The 18,412-nt window shown below is 45.1% G+C and overlaps 1 protein-coding gene across 1 annotated transcript in view; it reads left to right on the forward strand.

The window, feature by feature from the left end:
- The window catches only part of BRIP1 (BRCA1 interacting DNA helicase 1), a 114,471-nt gene extending 100,894 nt beyond the window's left edge, over positions 1-13,577 (forward strand). Inside the window, exons 19-23 of the mRNA XM_083379665.1 lie at positions 4,591-4,878; positions 8,872-9,681; positions 11,586-11,657; positions 12,799-12,850; positions 12,943-13,577. Coding sequence (XP_083235791.1) covers positions 4,591-4,878; positions 8,872-9,681; positions 11,586-11,657; positions 12,799-12,809 — 1,181 coding nt within the window. The 3' untranslated portion in view covers positions 12,810-12,850; positions 12,943-13,577. The remainder of the gene's footprint in view (positions 1-4,590; positions 4,879-8,871; positions 9,682-11,585; positions 11,658-12,798; positions 12,851-12,942) is intronic.
- Positions 13,578-18,412: the final 4,835 nt, after the last annotated feature.

The following is an 18,412-nucleotide window of genomic DNA, read 5'->3' on the forward strand; positions in this document are numbered from 1 at the left end:
TCTTCTTTTCTTTAGCCAAACCCAAGTCCCACAGCCATTCTTCCTATGCTTTAGTCTCCAGGCCTTGGATCATCTTAGTTGCTCTTCTCTGAACTTTTTCCAAGGTCCCAACATCTTTTTTTCACTGAAAGTTATTTCTTTCAGTGCCGTTGTAACTTCAAACGGTCACTAAACAAATGGCTGTAAGTCGAGGACTACCTGTATACTGCTCTATACTGAACTGGTGAGACCACACTTGGAATGCTGCATCAAATTCTGCTCACTAAAATATCAAAAAGTTGCTGAGACTCAAGAAAGAGCGCAGAGAAGAGCGACAAAGAGGATCAGGGGACTGGAGGCTAAAACATATAAGGAACGGTTGCTGGAATTGGGCATGTCTAGTTTAATGAAGAGAAGGACTGGGGGTGACAGGATAGCAGTCTTCCAATCTCTCAGGGGCTGCCCCAAAGAAGAGGGAGTCAAGCTATTCTCCAAAGTGCCCGAAGGCAGGACAGGAAGCAACAAATGGAAACTAATCAAGGAGAGAAGCAACCTAGAACTAAGGAGAAATTTCCTGTCAGTGAGGAAAATTAACCAGTGGAACAACTTGCCTCCAGAAGCGGTGAATGCTCCAACACTGGAGGTTTTTAAGGAATGATTGGACATCCACCTGTCTGGAATGGTCTAGGCCAGGGGTAGGCCACCTTAGCTCTTTTAGGACTCGTGGACTTCAACTCCCAGAATTCCTGAGCCAGCATGGCTCATTATGGAAACCTCTTCATTTCTCCTCAGCATGGCTGGCTCAGGAATTCTGGGAGTTGAAGTCCACGAGTCATAAAGCGGCCTAGGCCAGGGGTAGGCAACCTTGGCCCTTTTATGACTCGTGGACTTCAACTCCCAGAATTCCTGAGCCAGCATGGCTCATTATGGAAACCTCTCCCTTTCTCCTCAGCATGGCTGGCTCAGGAATTCTGGGAGTTGAAGTCCACGAGTCATAAAGCGGCCTAGGCCAGGGGTAGGCAACCTTGGCCCTTTTATGACTCGTGGACTTCAACTCCCAGAATTCCTGAGCCAGCATGGCTCATCATGGAAACCTCTCCATTTCTCCTCAGCATGGCTGGCTCAGGAATTCTGGGAGTTGAAGTCCACGAGTCATAAAGCGGCCTAGGCCTAGGCCAGGGGTAGGCAACCTTGGCCCTTTTATGACTTTGTGGACTTCAACTCCCAGAATTCCTGAGCCAGCAGGGTTCAGCATGGAAACCTCTCCATTTCTCCTCAGCCTGGCTGGCTCAGGAATTCTGGGAGTTGAAGTCCACGAGCCGTAAAAGAGCCCAGGTTGCCTACCCCTGGTCTAGGGTCTCCTGCTGGAACAGGGGGCTGGACTAGAAGACCTTTCTAGTTTTGTTATTCTCTATTCTGTAATCTTAATTCTTTATTTGGCCTCCCTCAGCAATTTTGTAGACTTGATAAAAGCCCACACTGCCCTTGTCGTGACAGTAGGTGGTGCTCCGTTTCCACGACATGAACCGTTTGGGCCATGTCACCGAAGGGCGTAAAATGAAAGGATGACAGTGACTCTCATTAAAATCTCTTTCAACAGTAATTTTAGATGCAATCCGTGGTGGGTGGGGTTTTTCGTTTCGTTTTGCTTTTTTCCTTTGCAACTTGGTATTTGCCATAATGGTATTTTTTTTTCCCCTTAACCTCTTTCTTGTTGAAACAAGACCCATTAAATCAGAGAAGGCACTAAATATTTATGAATTAATTATATTCAAACGGAAATCTAAGAAGCTTTCAAAGGTATCACTTACTGGCGCCGGTTTCACAGGTGTGGAGAAGCTGTAGCCATTCCGGTATTGTTCATCTTCAACTCCCACTAACTCATCCAGTGTGGCCAACAGCCAGGGGAAAAAAAACAAGATGGGAATTATAATCCCACATGTGGAATGTCTCGCGTTCCCCTCCCCTCTCCTTTGCCTTGTGCGTACATGTCTGTACACACACCGACACGCGCAATATACACAAGGCCATTGATCCCACGTAATTTTCACGCTGAATTTTTTTTGGCCGATGGAGCGTTCTCTATTGTGTAATTATTTCTGTTTGTATTTTACCCTGCTGTCCTGGCAGGTTGTCAGAAGAGGAATTTTAGTTTTTCAGAATAAACCTGCAGGACTCATCGTACAGGTAGTCCTTGACTTAGAAACCAAGCGTTTAGGGACCATATGAAGTTACCACAGCACTGGAAAATGTGACTTCACACTTACAACCAGCACCCTCGTGGTCAGATGATCAAAATTTGGGCACTTGGCAATTGGCATGTCTTTGTGACAGTTGCACTGTCCCGGGCTCATGTGATCATCATGTGTAAACTTCCCAGCTGGCTTCCGACATGCCAAGTCAACGGGGGAAGCCAGCTTCGTTTAATTACTACATGATTCGCTGAACAACTGCAACCACAACATCTGGAGGCAAATCCTTCCATAGATTAATTGCTCTCACCATCAGGAAATTTCTCCCTCATTCTAGCTTGCTTCTCTCCTTGATTAATTTCCATCCATTGCTTCTTGTCCTCCCCTCTGGCGCTTTGGAGAATAGCTTGACCCTCTCTTTTCCGTGGCAACCCACGGGGAGAGAAGGGGGGCTGGTGTGCTATAGTCCAGAAATGGCGAGCCTTTTAGAGACCGAGTGCCCAAACTGCAACCCAAAACCCTCCTATTTATCGCCAGGTGGGAGGTGGCCCGCTGGGTGGGCGTGGCTGTGGTGGTCATGGAAGACTGGGTGGGTGTGGCCAAAGTGGGCATGGTCACCTTGATGTTGCTCATGAGGAGGGACGCCTGTGGGGGCCAGGCAAGGTTGGGGGAGATCCAGGGGGTCACTGGCGGGTGGGGTGGTGGGCAGGAGGCTCGTCTTGTGGGGTGAAGCGAGGCAGCGCGGGGGTGCCATTGCCGCAGGGCAAGGTGAGGCAGGGCCTGGGGCAGCTGCTGCCTGACACCATCGCCCCCCGCCCACAGAGGCCAGCGAGCTCATGGGGGCCGACGGTGTCCATCAGCAGCCACAGCCTGCTGGCTGCTTGACCGGCGCACTCTGGGGCTCCGCAGCCCACCGCCAGCAGTTCAGAGAAGCCGCCTCAAGGGTGAACAGCTGGATGACAGCTGAGGAGGTGATGCAGTGGGTCGTGCCCGGGAAAAGGAGAGCATGCGAGGCCAGGAGGGATGGGATGGCGGGTGGGGGGAGGAAGCCAGCCATGCCGGGATGCATCCGGCCATGTGGGACCTTGGGTGGCCATCTCCGAGACATGGCACCTGTGCCCACAAAGAGGGCTCTGAGTGCCTCCTCTGGCACATGTGCCAGAGGTTCCCCACCACTGCTATAGTCCATGGGGTCACCAAGAGTCGGAAACAACTTCGTGTCTGAACAACCAACAACAAGCAAAACTGGGATCGCAAAGCTAAACCCATTAGAACCCAAGCAAGTTGGATCCAATTCATTGTAATGATGATACCTCCTCCAAAACAAATTTTCAGTCCAGGTTGTAGAATCTCACAAAACAGTGGAAGGCTGAGGATAGCCAAGGATCCTGAACATAGCAATTGTGCCCCCCCCCAAAAAAAAGGTGGTAAAATGGGGCAAAGCTCACTTCTTGCTTAGCGGTGAAAATTTGGGGCCCAGTTGTGGCCGTACATCGGGGGACTCCTTGTACACCAGCAATATAATAATAATAAAAAAGATCGTGAATCTCTTACGTAGCAGTTGAGGTTTATTCTTCGCTTACTTCAAACATTTGCTCTTAAAGTTTGGCTCTTGGACTCAACCAAGGCTGAAAGATTATCATTGCTCTTCGCTGAGCAGACAAAAGACGTCGTCTCCCCTCCACATCTACGAAAAGCAGCCTTGGACGACTGCTCTTTTCCGTCACATCTCTGAAACACTTCTTCCCAGCTGCCTCTGTCTTGCCTTGGCAGGAAAACAAGCAGCCCAGTTGCGCATCAGCAGAGTCCTTTAATTTCCCAAGGTGTCCTTGAGTGAACAGCTGAGGACTTAAGGACACGGGAACGTTTCCAAAATTTCTCTTCTCCCTGACCCTGGAGAAGTGGGAGAGGAAGGGAACGTGGCAATTTTTTTTTAAAAAAATTGAGCCTTGAGCCACGAGGAGGACATAATAATGGTGCTTTTTTTTTAAAAAAAAAATAGAACTTGAATCTTTGGGTTATCTTCAGCCTTGTGCTGTTTTGCGAGATCATACATTTTTTTAAAAAACCAACAATGTGAATCCTGGAGTTCTCCTCAACCTTCTTCTGTTTTCTGAGATTGTACGACTTGGATTGAAAATTCAGCAAAAGTTTTGTTTCAGAGGCATAATCGTTACCACAAATTGGATCCAACCGATCTGGTTTGTGATTCCAGTTTCATTTGTTGCTGTTCAGTCGCTAAGTCACATCCGACTCTTTGTGACCCCATGGACTATAGGCCTGGCTGAGGAATTCTGGGAGTTGAAGTCCACGAGTCCTAAAAGGGCCAAGTTTTGAAGACCCCTGTTATAATGTATAATTATAATGTAATTGTAATGTAATAATGATTCATCTCTAATTCATTATATCACTGCCCCAGGGTTGTCTAAATGGATTCGGCAGCAGATCCAGCACTACAAAGACTTCGATAGCGCCCTCGGCTCTTTGGATGCCTTTGCTAAAATGAACCAGAATGGCTCCGGAGCTGCACTTCTGGATAACAACAGCTCGCTTCTCAAGTCTACAAGTCCAAAGACTCTGACACCCCTTTCTCCTCTAGAGGAAACCCTTCCTTTGTCCCCAGGAGCTCTTCGTGAAAAGGAAGCACGAGATTCGGCTCCAGAAACAGGTGCTGCAGGCCCCATCACAACTCACCCGATCCCATCCGGTTAGTCATGGGACCTTTCGTCAGAGTAAAGTTAATCTTGCTAAGATTTTTTTAAAACAACAACAACAAATGCTTTAGTTCTGCTTATTTCTGGACGGCCTTACGGGCATGATACGAGGATCTTGCTTTCATCCCAAGCCATCCTTCATCAGGAACCCTGCACCTGAAAACCCAATTTTTAAAAGGGGCTAAAACTGTCTCGTCAGATTGCCGTGGTCTCACCTCGGAAGGTCTTGCCATCTCGTGCGCTTTTTGCACGGCGGTTTTAGGAACTTTTTTTTTGTCTGAAATCTCCTTGTCAGAAATCATTTCAGGCAGAGGTGTCTCAAACTTTTGTCTGAAACGGTCTAGGGTTTCCTGCCTGAGCAGAGGGTTGGACCAGATGACCTCCAAGGTCCCTTCCAACTTGATGATGATGATGATGATGATGATTATCATCGTAACTGCTGGTCCGCCAGCCAGTTGCATCATGTGGGGGCCGCGCCCACCCCAGCTCCGGCAATGTGAAAAAAGTCGTGATGCGTCACGTGACGCGGCGAGTTTGACACCCGTGATTTAAGGACTCCTGCAAGAAAACGGAAAATGTCATGAGATGATTTTGTCAACATGGTAGGTAGGTAGGTAGGTAGGAAAAGAAGGAAGGAAGGGAAGGAAGGAAAGAAGGAGTGGATGAGTGAGTTGGTAAGTTCAAGGGGGGCAGGGAGGGAGGAAGTTGGAACGAACGAACCAAGGATGGGTAGAGGGAAAGAAGGAAAATGAAAGAAGGAGGGAAGGAAAGAAAAAATGAGAATGAAAGGCAGGAGACTAGAGAGGAGGAGGATGGAAGGAAGAAAAAGGAAGGATGGAAGGAAGAAAAATAAGGAAGGAAGGAAGGAAGGAAGGAAGGAGAAGGAAGAAAAGGGAAATATGGGCGGAAGGCAGAAGGAAGGAAGGAAGAAAAAAGAGATGGAAGGAAGAAAAAGGAAGGGAGGGAGGAAAATAAGGATGGAAGGAAATGAAGGAAGGAAGGAGAAGGAAGAAAAGGGAAATATGGGCGGAAGGAAGGAAGGAAGGAAGAAAAAAAATAGAGATGGAAGGAAGAAAAAGGAAGAGAGCGAGGAAAATAAGGATGGAAGGAAGGAAGGAGAAGGAAGAAAAGGGAAATATGGGCAGAAGGAAGGAAGGAAGCAAGAAAAAATGGAAGGAAGAAAAAGGAAGGGAGGAAGGAAAATAAAGAAGGAAAGGAAATGAAGGAAGGAAGGAGAAAGAAGAAAAGGGAAATATGGGCGGAAGGAAGGAAGGACGAAAAAAATAGAGATGGAAGGAAGAAAAAGGAAGGGAGGGAGGAAAATAAGGATGGAAGGAAATGAAGGAAGGAAGGAGAAAGAATAAAAGGGAAATATGGGCAGAAGGAAGGAAGGAAGAAAAAAAATAGAGATGGAAGGAAGAAAAAGGAAGGGAGGGAGGAAAATAAGGATGGAAGGAAATGAAGGAAGGAAGGAGAAAGAATAAAAGGGAAATATGGGCAGAAGGAAGGAAGGAAGGAAGAAAAAAAATAGAGATGGAAGGAAGAAAAAGGAAGGGAGGGAGGAAAATAAGGATGGAAGGAAATGAAGGAAGGAAGGAGAAGGAAGAAAAGGGAAATATGGGCGGAAGGAAGGAAGAAAAAAAATAGAGATGGAAGGAAGAAAAAGGAAGGGAGGGAGGAAAATAAGGATGGAAGGAAATGAAGGAAGGAAGGAGAAGGAAGAAAAGGGAAATATGGGCGGAAGGAAGAAAAAGGAAGGAAGCGAGGAAAAAATAGAGATGGAAGGAAGAAAAAGGAAGGGAGGGAGGAAAATAAGGAAAGGAAGGAAGGAGAAAGAAGAAAAGGGAAATATGGGTGGAAGGAAGAAAAAGGAAGGGAGGGAGGAAAACAAGGAAGGAAGGAAATAAGGGAAGGAAGGAAGGGTTTCTTTTGTTTTTCAGGAGACTTCCATCACCTGAACTTGGCTGGGCAGATTTAGGAGCAGGGAGGTGTTTGTTCTGAAGCCTATGAAGGCATTCGCATCCCCCCCTCCCCCGCAACTCTTTAAAGTAGCAGCGTCTGTCCCTGGGATTGTACAGCCGCTTTCTGTAGCTTTTCCTGCAACTCCAGGGAAATGCCCGCTGGATTCTGAAGCATCGTCCTGAGCCAGTGGAGAGCCAAGAGCTGCCAGCTGTAAAAAAAAAAAAGTCCCCACGAAGCCTGCAGGGCTGTGTTGGGCCACACACAGGGCTCCCTTTGTTCCCGAGTGGAAAGGAGGGATTAAACCCATCTTTACAAAATGTTCCACGGCAGTTCCTCCCCGTACTTAGTTGTATATACACCGAAGGCAGGAGGCTCCCTTACGGCGTGTCAATCTGCTTGCTTGCTTGAAAACTGGTCACAGTCTCTACAAAGACGGGAGTTCAGTTCCGGAGGGTGGAAAGCCATCGACGGGGCTGGTTTGATTTTGCTAATACAGAACAAGCAGCTGTGTGTAGTGTTGATGGAATGCCGGACGCAGGGTGGAATTCCTTTACAACATTAACATTTTTAATGTTTCCTTCCTTCCTTCCTTCCTTCCTTCCTTCCTTCCTTTCCTTCCTTCCTTCCTTTCCTTCCTTCCTTCCTTCCTTCCTTCCTTCCTTCCTTCCCTTCCATCTCCCACCTTTTTCCTGCCCTCCTTCCTTCTTTCCTTCCTCCCTCCCTTCCTTCCATCTCCTTCCTTCCCTTCCTTCCTTCCTTCCTTCCTTCCTTCCTTCCCTTCCATCTCCCACCTTTTTCCTGCCCTCCTTCCTTCTTTCCTTCCTCCCTCCCTTCCTTCCATCTCCTTCCTTCCTTCCTTCCTTCCTTCCTTCCTTCCTTCCTTCCTTCCTTCCACCTCCCTCCTTTTTCCTGCCCTCCTTCCTTCTTTCCTTCCTCCCTCCCTTCCTTCCTTCCTTCCTTCCTTCCTTCCTTCCTTCCACCTCCCTCCTTTTTCCTTCCCTCCTTCCTCCCTCCCTTCCATGTCCCTCCTTCCTTCTTTCCTTCCTTCCTTCTTCCCTCCTTTCCATCTCCCTCCTTTTTCCTTCCTTCTTCTTTCCTCCCTCCCTCCCTTCCATCTCCTTCCTTCCTTCCTTCCTTCCTTCCTTCCTTCCTTCCACCTCCCTCCTTTTTCCTGCCTTCCTTCCTTCCTTCCTTCCTTCCTTCCTTCCTTCCTTCCTTCCACCTCCCTCCTTTTTCCTTCCCTCCTTCCTCCCTCCCTTCCATGTCCCTCCTTCCTTCTTTCCTTCCTTCCTTCTTCCCTCCTTTCCATCTCCCTCCTTTTTCCTTCCTTCTTCTTTCCTCCCTCCCTCCCTTCCATCTCCTTCCTTCCTTCCTTCCTTCCTTCCTTCCTTCCTTCCTTCCTTCCTTCCTTCCTTCCACCTCCCTCCTTTTTCCTGCCCTCCTTCCTTCTTTCCTTCCTCCCTTCCTTCCTTCCTTCCTTCCTTCCTTCCTTCCTTCCTTCCTTCCTTCCACCTCCCTCCTTTTTCCTTCCCTCCTTCCTCCCTCCCTTCCATGTCCCTCCTTCCTTCTTTCCTTCCTTCCTTCTTCCCTCCTTTCCATCTCCCTCCTTTTTCCTTCCTTCTTCTTTCCTCCCTCCCTCCCTTCTCCTTTTCTCTTACTTTCAGTATTCCATGGACACGTGACCACAATTTACATTTTTTTTTGCTGGAAACTGATGTTTACTTCCAGTTTCTGGCAAAAGACGTCCCATGCAGACAGTGGCTTTGCTTAACAACGATTGCGTTGACGTAACAACTGTTGCACTCACTTTTTTGTTGTTTTTTTAAAATGTGTTGGACTTTTGTATTTCAACTTTTTTTTTGATAAAATAGAAAGTTTAGAAAAATAAATAAGTAAGGATGGGATATAAATCTATTATTTAATCAATTATCCTGAAACCCAAGCACTCATGGGTATGCTCATGACAAGAATTAATCAACTCTCCTTCTGTCTCTCTTTCTTATTATCTGCTCTTCCTCCCCCAGATTCTCCATCCTCTTACCAGACCATAAAACAAAACAAATTTACAGACTCCAGCCCCAAGGCTTCACCTGTTGGAAACAGTAGGGGGAAAACGAACGGTCAGTTCTCTACTGGCAGCATAAAAAGTTACTTCACTAAAATGCTAAATTCAACACCAGCGGTAAAGAAGAATGACGTCTTCAAGGCTACCGGACGGATAGAAAGAGCAATAGAAGAAAAGAGTCAATCCGTTACCCATGGACCTCAGCGGAATGCATTCTGGGTTGAAGAAGACCAACCAATAAGACAATTGACAGATGGGGAAATGATTGGCAGTTCTCCGAGAACAAAGATTAGCTTGATGACTGAGAAATGTCCCCACAGAAGCCAGCAGACTGGACATGAAGACTTGGAGGAGGTCGTGTCTTCTCCAAGGAGAGCAAACATTGAACTTTCCAGGTCAGGCCTAGGTGTCGAAACTGACGCCGGAGAAGACAGGCTCTGTTTTACGCCTGAACTGTATGATGACGAAGAGTTGGTGGAAGAGAAGGATGAAGTCTCGATTCACAATTACAACAGTACCTTCACTTCTTTTGAAACCGCAAACACCGTTCTGGTGGATGAACTTTGTCCGCCCAACGCTCAGAAGCCGGGAGATGCCACCTCCAGGTTTAAAGGGGAAGCAGGAGTGGACGCAGAGTGGTGGGGGATCCTGGAGGACAGTCAGAAAAACAGAAGGGCCACTGAGGCAGCTGGGCATAATGTTGGCCTCGAAGAAAGCCAGCAGGAGGCAAAGGACAAGGAAAACCAGCTTCCTGGATCACAGATCAAAGGTGTGTCTCGCCCTGGGTTCACTTAAGCGTTAAAAATCAGGCTGGAGAAAAACAGGGTCAACTGTTTCTAGTGAAGGTCAGGAACCGATTTAGAGAATCCGTTTTTCGGGAAACTGGAGGGACATCTGTACTTCGGGGACATCTGCCTTCACGGAAAAAGTTGACTCGGAATGGAGATTCAGCAACCATGTCCAAAAACGTCCCACCTCGCCTCCCGTTCTCTTCTGCAACATGACAGACAGGAAGATGTGATGCGGTACCTTTATCCGCGTCCCTGTCTCTACAAGTGTTGAGGAATGAAAGGGAGCATCCATCCATCAAGATGACTGGCGTTTCCAACCAGTCACGGATTGGACCCCTTCTTATTACAGAACATTGCAGAGAAAGCAGAGGAGATGTAGGAGAAGAAGCAGAGTCGAGAGAGGAACTAGCCTGGAGGCCATCTGCGGGAACGTAAGGACTCCAGGCTAATTCCTCTCTTGACTCCGCTCCCTGTCTCTGCCTGTCTTTCTCCTAAAAGAGGCTGAACCATTCCTTTCAGGAACAGATCCAACCTAGGATGGACAACAATTAGTGTAGTCTTGGGAAAACTTTAGAGATGTTAAAAAGGCAGGAGAAACCACTTGGGTCTTGGGTTCTTCTGCTGCAAACTGATTGTCCCATCTTCGTTTTATTATTATGTCTCACCAGCCTGTTTGTGGAAAGAATCAGGTTTATATGAAGAAGCCAATGAGATCATTTCCAGATAAATGTAATAGGGCCTACTTCACTCACTACTTTTTTCCCTTGGGGTAAGGAGGAGATATTGAGTTTATATGAGTGTAATTTGATTAACAAAACGCAACGCTTGCAAAAAGATCGATTATTGAATTAGATTAGTGGCTACCAGCTTAGGAAGATTGATCAAAACCATGTTGGTTTGCTGAAATTTTGGAGACTGTGTTCCCATTCCCTATCCTTTGGCCTTTTTAAACAATCACAGTGTGCCTACCATGAACTGGGAAAGCTAAACCAAACCAAGTAGCTTTTTTTACAGTAAATAAGCAATTCTACACTTTTATGTAATATTATCCACCATCAGAACTGGCAAAACAGATATTATGGCATAAGCGGGTAGCAAGAATTAAATATTTCATGAGCCTATCACCAACATATTTTTTTATTATGAAGAAGTCTGCAGGCATTATTTTGCTAGGAAAATATATAGAATGAATCAGTGCTATGCTTCTTCACCAGGACTTTATTTAGTTTTCTGCATAATGACTTGATTTGTGTCAAATATAAATGCATCCTCAAATATTTTGGGGAATCAAATCAAGTCTCAGGCACCGGAGCACATTTAATTAAAGATGTAAGTCTGAGACCTTATAAGTGATGGTCAAAATTTGTGTCACATCAAGGCTGATGAGATTGTTAGGAATTAATCTTATAATTGGGAACGCCACTTCATATCCATTGGATCTCTTGTAATGTCCATTTCTTCTGAGTAGAACATGTTTGTAAGGAACATATCATAAGAACTTATAAACCCATTAGTAGCAATTTTAGAACAGCTTATTAACTATGTGGTATAATTTTTTCCTTCCCTTTTTTTTCTCTCTCTCCCAAACTCATCTTCCTTTCTTTCAATCTGGGACAAACATTTTTCTTAATCATTAATCATTTTCTTAATCATTGTCAAATAAATCATCGTGGCGTGTTAGATATTGACCCACGAGCTTCATCATTTTTCATTTGCCTCTTTGTGAAAAAAATACAATGATGGAGTAATTGAAGGAAAGCTTCTGAAGCATTAGAATAAAGTTGTCTTAAATAATATGTTGTCATTTGAATATAAGCAAGGGAGGGCTTGGGGGTTGTAATAATTAGGGGGGAAAATTAATTGAATCCTGAATCTATTGAAGGGCTGAAAGTACAGAGAAGGTATAAACGAAGAGCCAGGAGGTCATCTAATAACAGAGGCACACCAACAACAGGTAACCTTAAAGAATGTGTAGATTGAAGAGTATGAGTGGTCATATTAGTTATCTAGCCCAGGGCTTTTCAACCAGTGGTACGGGTACCACCTGTGGTACGTTGGCACCTAGCAGGTGGTACGCGACCGTCCTTGAAAAGTAGTGGGGGAGGGGAGTAAGCTGAATTGGTGTCAGCACCGGACAAGCCTGAGCGAGAGACGGCTGGAACTGCAGGGCTGTCAGGGCTCAGCGGAAGCGCCAGGATCAGCGCCAGGCTCCAGCTGGAGCTCGGCACTGATCCTGGCGCTTCTGCTGAGCCCAGAAGAAGCGCTGATCAGCTGGAACGTTGCAGCATCTCCAGGGTCTTGTGATTTAGATTCAGATGCTTGGCAACTGATTCATATTTATGATGGTCACAGTCTCCCCGTGTCATGTGAAGTGACCACAACCTGCTGCAACCACCCAGTGGACGGAGGGGAATAAAAACCAGACACCCCCCCTGCCCCACCCCTGCTGCCAATCCTCAACAGATGCTCACAACAATGAAAACCTCAGACAGGTGGAAGAGTGCGGGCAGGCAGGTGTGTTGCTCGGCTGTGGCTTGGGGGGCACTTTTTTCAGTGCCATTGTAACTTCAAACAGTCACTAAGCTAACTGTTGTAAGTCGATGACTACCTGTACTTCATCACTTTTTTCCTTTTTTTTGTTTGTATCATCATGTTTTTGACACCTTGCTAGGCAACTGGTGGTACTCGGATGTTGCCATATCCTAAAGGTGGTACAGTGGGTGAAAAGGTTGAAAAGCCCTGATCTAGTGAGATCCATGTTGTACGAAACCTTCAGGTCCCATTAAAGATCTCAATAGCTAATGTAAGATGACATCCATTACAAGGCCCTTTCTGATGTTCATGAGTTTCAAGATTGACCATTGGCTAGAAACATCTTCCTTCTGCATCGTTCAAGGCCAGACAGAAGAAGTCACGGAGATGGGACAGTGTGAGCTTGGTAGATCCATCATGCAAGATCTTCTCATGTGACTGACTTCCAGACCTCTTGAGAAGAAACGAGTCTTTAGGTCATGTTGAGTTGTGTAACGTGTGGACAATGTCCCAGTAATATTTAAGTGCTGGAGACAATTTTCAAATTCCTCTTTCAACAACAGCATATGGCTAACCGTTGCTACACCCACTGGTGACTACTTCCCCCCGGATTCTGTCAGGTAAAACAGTCATCTAGTCTTGGTTTCAAAATGGTGCCCTTGCAGGGTAGGGTAGGGAAGAATTTCCTCACTGGCTTTTCCTGCAAGGATTGAGGTAAGCAGAGAATGGCATTGGAGGACATAATTAAAGGTAGGAATTTTGTGATTCTTCTTGGACTTCACTACCATTGCACTGAGGTGGCTCCCAAAGTCAACCCACGTTCATTGTGCAGCAAGCTGGGATCAGTCTCTGTAGCTTCCTAAGGGCATCCACAGGGATGTCCAACCTCGGCCACTTGAAGACTTGACTTCAGCTCCCAGAATTCCATACTGGCTGGGGACTTCTGGGAGTTGAAGTCCACAAGTCTTAAAAGTTGCTAGGATGGGATCCCCCTGGTTTAAAAAATCAGGAATGGGAAATGGAACCAAGTAAGTTTTTTTAACGTGTGTCATTTGTGTAACACACCTAAAAAGGAGCAAGACCAAGACAGTTGCAGCCACCACCTTGACTTTTTCACCCTTCGGTGGTCATACTTGTCTTCACCCCCAAGTCTTCAGAATGGACCTGCTGCTTTGTGGAGAAGACTACCAGCTTCTTAGCATTTGTGAAAGCCTTAAAACAAGCTGATGTTTGAATAAGATTGTATTTGCTGGTAATTTTGTACATGTGTATGCACCTATGTATTTTACTTTGGTTGATGCTTTTACTGTAAAGATCTTTGGAAGTTGGTGGAATAAAAAGTCTGCATTTTTTTTTAAAAAAAGAAATCTTGTTGGTTTTCCCCAGGAGTCTTAAGCATAAAGAATATACAGCCCTGACATGTTGCTTATTTCTGGATATAATAATAATAATAATAATAATAATAACAATAATAATAACAATAATAATAACAATAAATAATAATAATAATAATAATAATAATAATAATAATAATAATAATAATAATAATAATAATAATAATAATAATAATGGTAAAGGTTCCCCGGCACATGCGTGCTAGTCGTTTCCGACTCTAGGGGCCGGTGCTCACCTCCGTTTCAAAGCCGAAGAGCCAGCGCTTGTCCGAGGACGTCTCCGTGGTCATGTGGCCGGCATGACTAGACGCCAGAGGCGCATGGAACGCTGTTACCTTCCCACTGTAGTGGTCCCTATTTTTCTACTTGCATTTTTACGTGCTTTCGAACTGCTAGGTTGGCAGAAGCTGGGACGAGTAACAGGCGCTCACTCTGTTACGCGGCACTCGGGATTCGACCCGCCAAACTGCTGACCTTCTGATCGACAAGCTCACCGTCCTAACCCACTGAGCCACCGCGTCCCTAACAACAACAACAACACCAATAATAATAATAGTAATAATAATATTGGAAGGGACCTTGGAGGTCACCTAGTCCAGCCCCCTGCTCAGGCAGGAAACCCTATACCATTTCAGGCAAATGGCTGTCCAGTCTCTTCTTAAAAAACTTCCAGTGTTGGAGCATATAATTCAACAGTTCTACTTATTGCTTGATGTAATCCCCCCAGTCTTAAGAATTATCTCTAGATTCTTTTTAGAACTATGGTCATTAAAATGAACAGTTGCCGGGCTACAGAAACCAGGCAAGCTGGAATGTAGACTCAAATCAACTTTATTCCTCTTCAATTAGCTTCCAAGAGTTTTTCTTTGGCGTTTCTTTGATGGTTGCATGTGCTGGTGGAACAGAAGCAGAGTCATCCTGTCATTTCCAGATGTCTGTTTCTAATGCCATCACCTGTATTTTCATCCTTTTTTTCACTTGTTCTGCGTATCACTTTGCAGCGCTTTACTCTTAAACATTGTGGGAAATGCTTTCAATTAAAAACAAATATTTGGCAGGCAGGGTTCTGTATAAGGATGCCCTACCCTTAATTGATCAGTTTTTCCACTATCTCCTCAGCTTCTTCCCATCTAATTCCATCAGATTATCCATCTGTAATCTATCATCTATTTATTAGCCACATCTATCTATCTATCTATCTATCTATCTATCTATCTATCTATCTATCTATCTATCTATCTATCTCATTTATCCATCAGCTATATCATCTATTATCTATATTTGTCATCTATATCTAGCTATCTTTCATCTGTCAGTTATCTATATCAGCGGTGTTAAACTGCCGGCCCGCAGGCTGGACAATTATCCAGAAGCTGTGCCCACCCCATTGCCGGCAATGGCGAATCCGGATATGTTGTCCGATGTCACGTGATGTCGTGAGTTTGACATGTCTGATCTATATCATCTATCAGCTGTATTATTGCTAATCTATATCTCGTCTATCTTACCTATGTGTCAGTTATCTCATCAATGTTATCTATTATCTATATCATCTATCATCTGACAGTTATGTATCATCTCTTATCAATATTTATCATATATATATATATAAATTTATCCACATTTCACCTGTCAGTTATCTTAACATCTAGCATCTCACAATCTATCTATCATCTATATCTAGCTATCTATCATGTCAGTTATCTCTTATCACGTACCATCTATATCATCTATCAACTATATTATCGCTATCTATTTATATTTCATCTATCTAACAATTGGTCTTCGCTCTTACAACCATCACAACATCTGCATGACCACGTGATCAAAATCCAGCTGCTCGGTAACCGGCATGTATTTATGATGGCTGTAGTGTTCCAGGATCATGTGATCACCTTTTGCGACAGAATAGAATAGAATAGAATAGAATAGAATAGAATAGAATAGAATAGAATAGAATAGAATAGAATAGAATAGAATAGAACAGAACAGAACAGAATAGAATAGAATAGAGAATAGAATAAAGAATAGAATAAAGAATAGAATAGAATAGAATAGAATAGAATAGAATAGAATAGAATAGAATAACAGAGTTAGACGGGACCTTGGAGGTCATCTATTCCAGCCCCCTGCTCAGGCAGGAAACAAATGGCTGGCCAGTCTCTTCTTAAAAACTTCCAGTGTTGGAGCATTCACCACTTCTGGAGGCAGGTTGTTCCACTGGTTAATTGTTCCAGCTCTCCTTAATTCTAGGTTGCTTCTTTCGATTAGTTTCCATCCATTGCTTCTTGTTCTGCCTTCTGTTGCTTTGGAGAAATAGCTTGACTTCTCTGGGGCAGCCCCTGAGATATTGGAACATGTCACCCCATTCTTTCTTTTCATTAAACTAGACATACCCATTTCCAGCAACCATTCTTTATATTTTTTCTAGCCTTTTCTAGAGTCTCAACATCTTTTTTACATCGTGGTGACCAAAACTGGATGCCGTATTCCAAGTGTGGCCTTACCAAGGTCTTGTAAAGTGGTATTAATACTTCACGTGATCTTGACTCTATGCCTTGGTTAACGCAGCCTAGAACTGTGTTGGCCTTTTATGCAGCTGCAGCACATGGCTGGCACAAAGCTGACAAGCAAAATCAATGGGGAAGCCAGATTCACTTAACAACTGTGCTATTTAACAACCACTGCCCGATTCACTTACTGTGGAATGAAAGGTCGCAAAATGGGACCAAACCCACTTAACAGCCATCTTGCTTAGCAACCGAAATTTTGAACTCAATTGTGTGGTTGTAAGTCAAAGACTACCTGTGCTCTAGGCTAAAAACAAATTAAATTTGGTAGCAGTTGCAAACACTGCAAAGTTCTCCAGACAAGCTTCCAAATTCAAAACAGAACTGCACAATGCCCCACAGAACAATTTTTTGCGTAAGCAGACTTGAACTTGTTCTCAAATTGCAGCTCACCTGTATAGTGAGCCACTTCTGAAAGGGGATGATGGGTGCCCCCAATCAGTTTATAATATTACATTAAAGGGATTATTCTGAAGCTCTTACCAGCTACTTTAGGCTGGTTATGTTCTTACCAGCTGCGATTTTCAGCTCCACAGAGAGTACAAGTCAATCCTATTTTCCAAATCTAGACCGTAAACAAATAACAGAGTAACCTTCCCAAAGGCTCTCACGTGTCTAAATGCAGATGCAACTGTTATTTTTAAGAGAGAGCGTTTATATCGCTCCATCCTCCGCAATCACGCTTTGTGATAAACCGCAGACTGAATTAGAAATAAACTGGGCATTTTTTCTCAGAGCGCAAAACGGCGATTTAGTTCGGTGTTTTCTTGCTGGCATTCTTACACCTGTAAAAATAGATCAATTGTTTGGTTAAAGTGTACGTTCTGCGAGAAACACATTTGATGGCCACGCTGCATCCAGTTCGGCAGGTCGCGATGCAAAAAAGATGTTGAGGCTCTAGAAAAAAAGAGTGCAGAGAAGGGCAACAAAGAGGATCAGGGGACTGGAGGCTAAAACAAATAAAGAACGGTTGCAGGCATTGAGTATGTCTAGTCTAAGGGACTAGACATACTCAAGGGACGCAGTGGCTCAGTGGGTTAGGACGCTGAGCTTGTCTATCAGATGGTCAGCAGTTTGGCGGGTCGAATCCCAAGCGCCTGTTACTCGTCCCAGCTTCTGCCAACCTAGCAGTTCCAAAGCACGTAAAAATGCAAGTAGAAAAATAGGGACCACTACGGTGGGAAGGTAACAGTGCTCCGTGCGCCTTTGGCGTGTAGTCATGCCGGCCACATGCTGGCTTTGAAACGGAGATGAGCACCGGCCCCTAGAGTTGGAAACGACTAGCACGCATGTGCGGGGGAACCTTTACCTTTACTAGTCTAACGAAGAGAAGAACCAGGAGAGACATCATAGCAGCCTTCCAATATCTCAGGGGTTGCCACAAAGAAGAGGCAGTCAAGCTATTCTCCCCTCCAAAGCACCTGAAGGCAGGACAAGAAGCAACGGATGGAAACTAACCAAGGAGAGAAGCAACCTGGAACTAAGGAGAAACTTCCTGACAGTGAGTACAATCAACCAATGGAACAGCTTGCCTCCAGAAGTTGTGGGCGCTCCATCACTGGAGGTTTTTAAGAAAGAGACTGGACAGCCATTTGTCTGAAATGGTATAGGGTTTCCTGCCTGAGCAGGGGGCTGGACTAGATGACCTCCAAGGTCCCTTCTAACACTGTTATTCTATTCTATTCTATTCTATTCTATTCTATTCTATTCTAATGTCGCAAAAGGTGATCACATGATCCTGGAACACTACAGCATGGCTGGCTCAGGAATTCTGGGAGTTGAAGTCCACGAGTCATAAAAGAGCCAAGGTTGCCCACCCCTGGTATAGGGTCTCCTGCTTGAGCAGGGGGCTGGACTAGAACTATGGTCCCCAACCTTTATGGCTTGGCAGCCCGACAAGTGGGGATGGGGGAACCACTTGCGCAAGACAAGCTATGTGTGTGCCCACCAGCCTTCTGCTGACACAGGTCAAGCTGTGTGCATTTGTGCGCCAGCCAGCCGCTCACGTGGCCCAGTTCCAAACAGGCTGTGGCCAGGAGGGGGCTTGGTGACACCCCCCCCCCCAGAATAGAAGACCTCCAAGGTCCCTTCCAACTCTGTTATTCGGCATTCTCCCTTTATGAGGTTTGATTAATTGAAAGAGTATAAATCTGTTTGAAGTTCTCTTGTTTTGACGATGAGAATGGCTGGACCAGTGTAAATCCCACATCACG

Source organism: Vipera ursinii (genome assembly GCF_947247035.1).
Source record: "Vipera ursinii genome assembly, chromosome: 1".
In the NCBI taxonomy this organism is placed as follows: Eukaryota; Metazoa; Chordata; class Lepidosauria; order Squamata; family Viperidae; genus Vipera; species Vipera ursinii.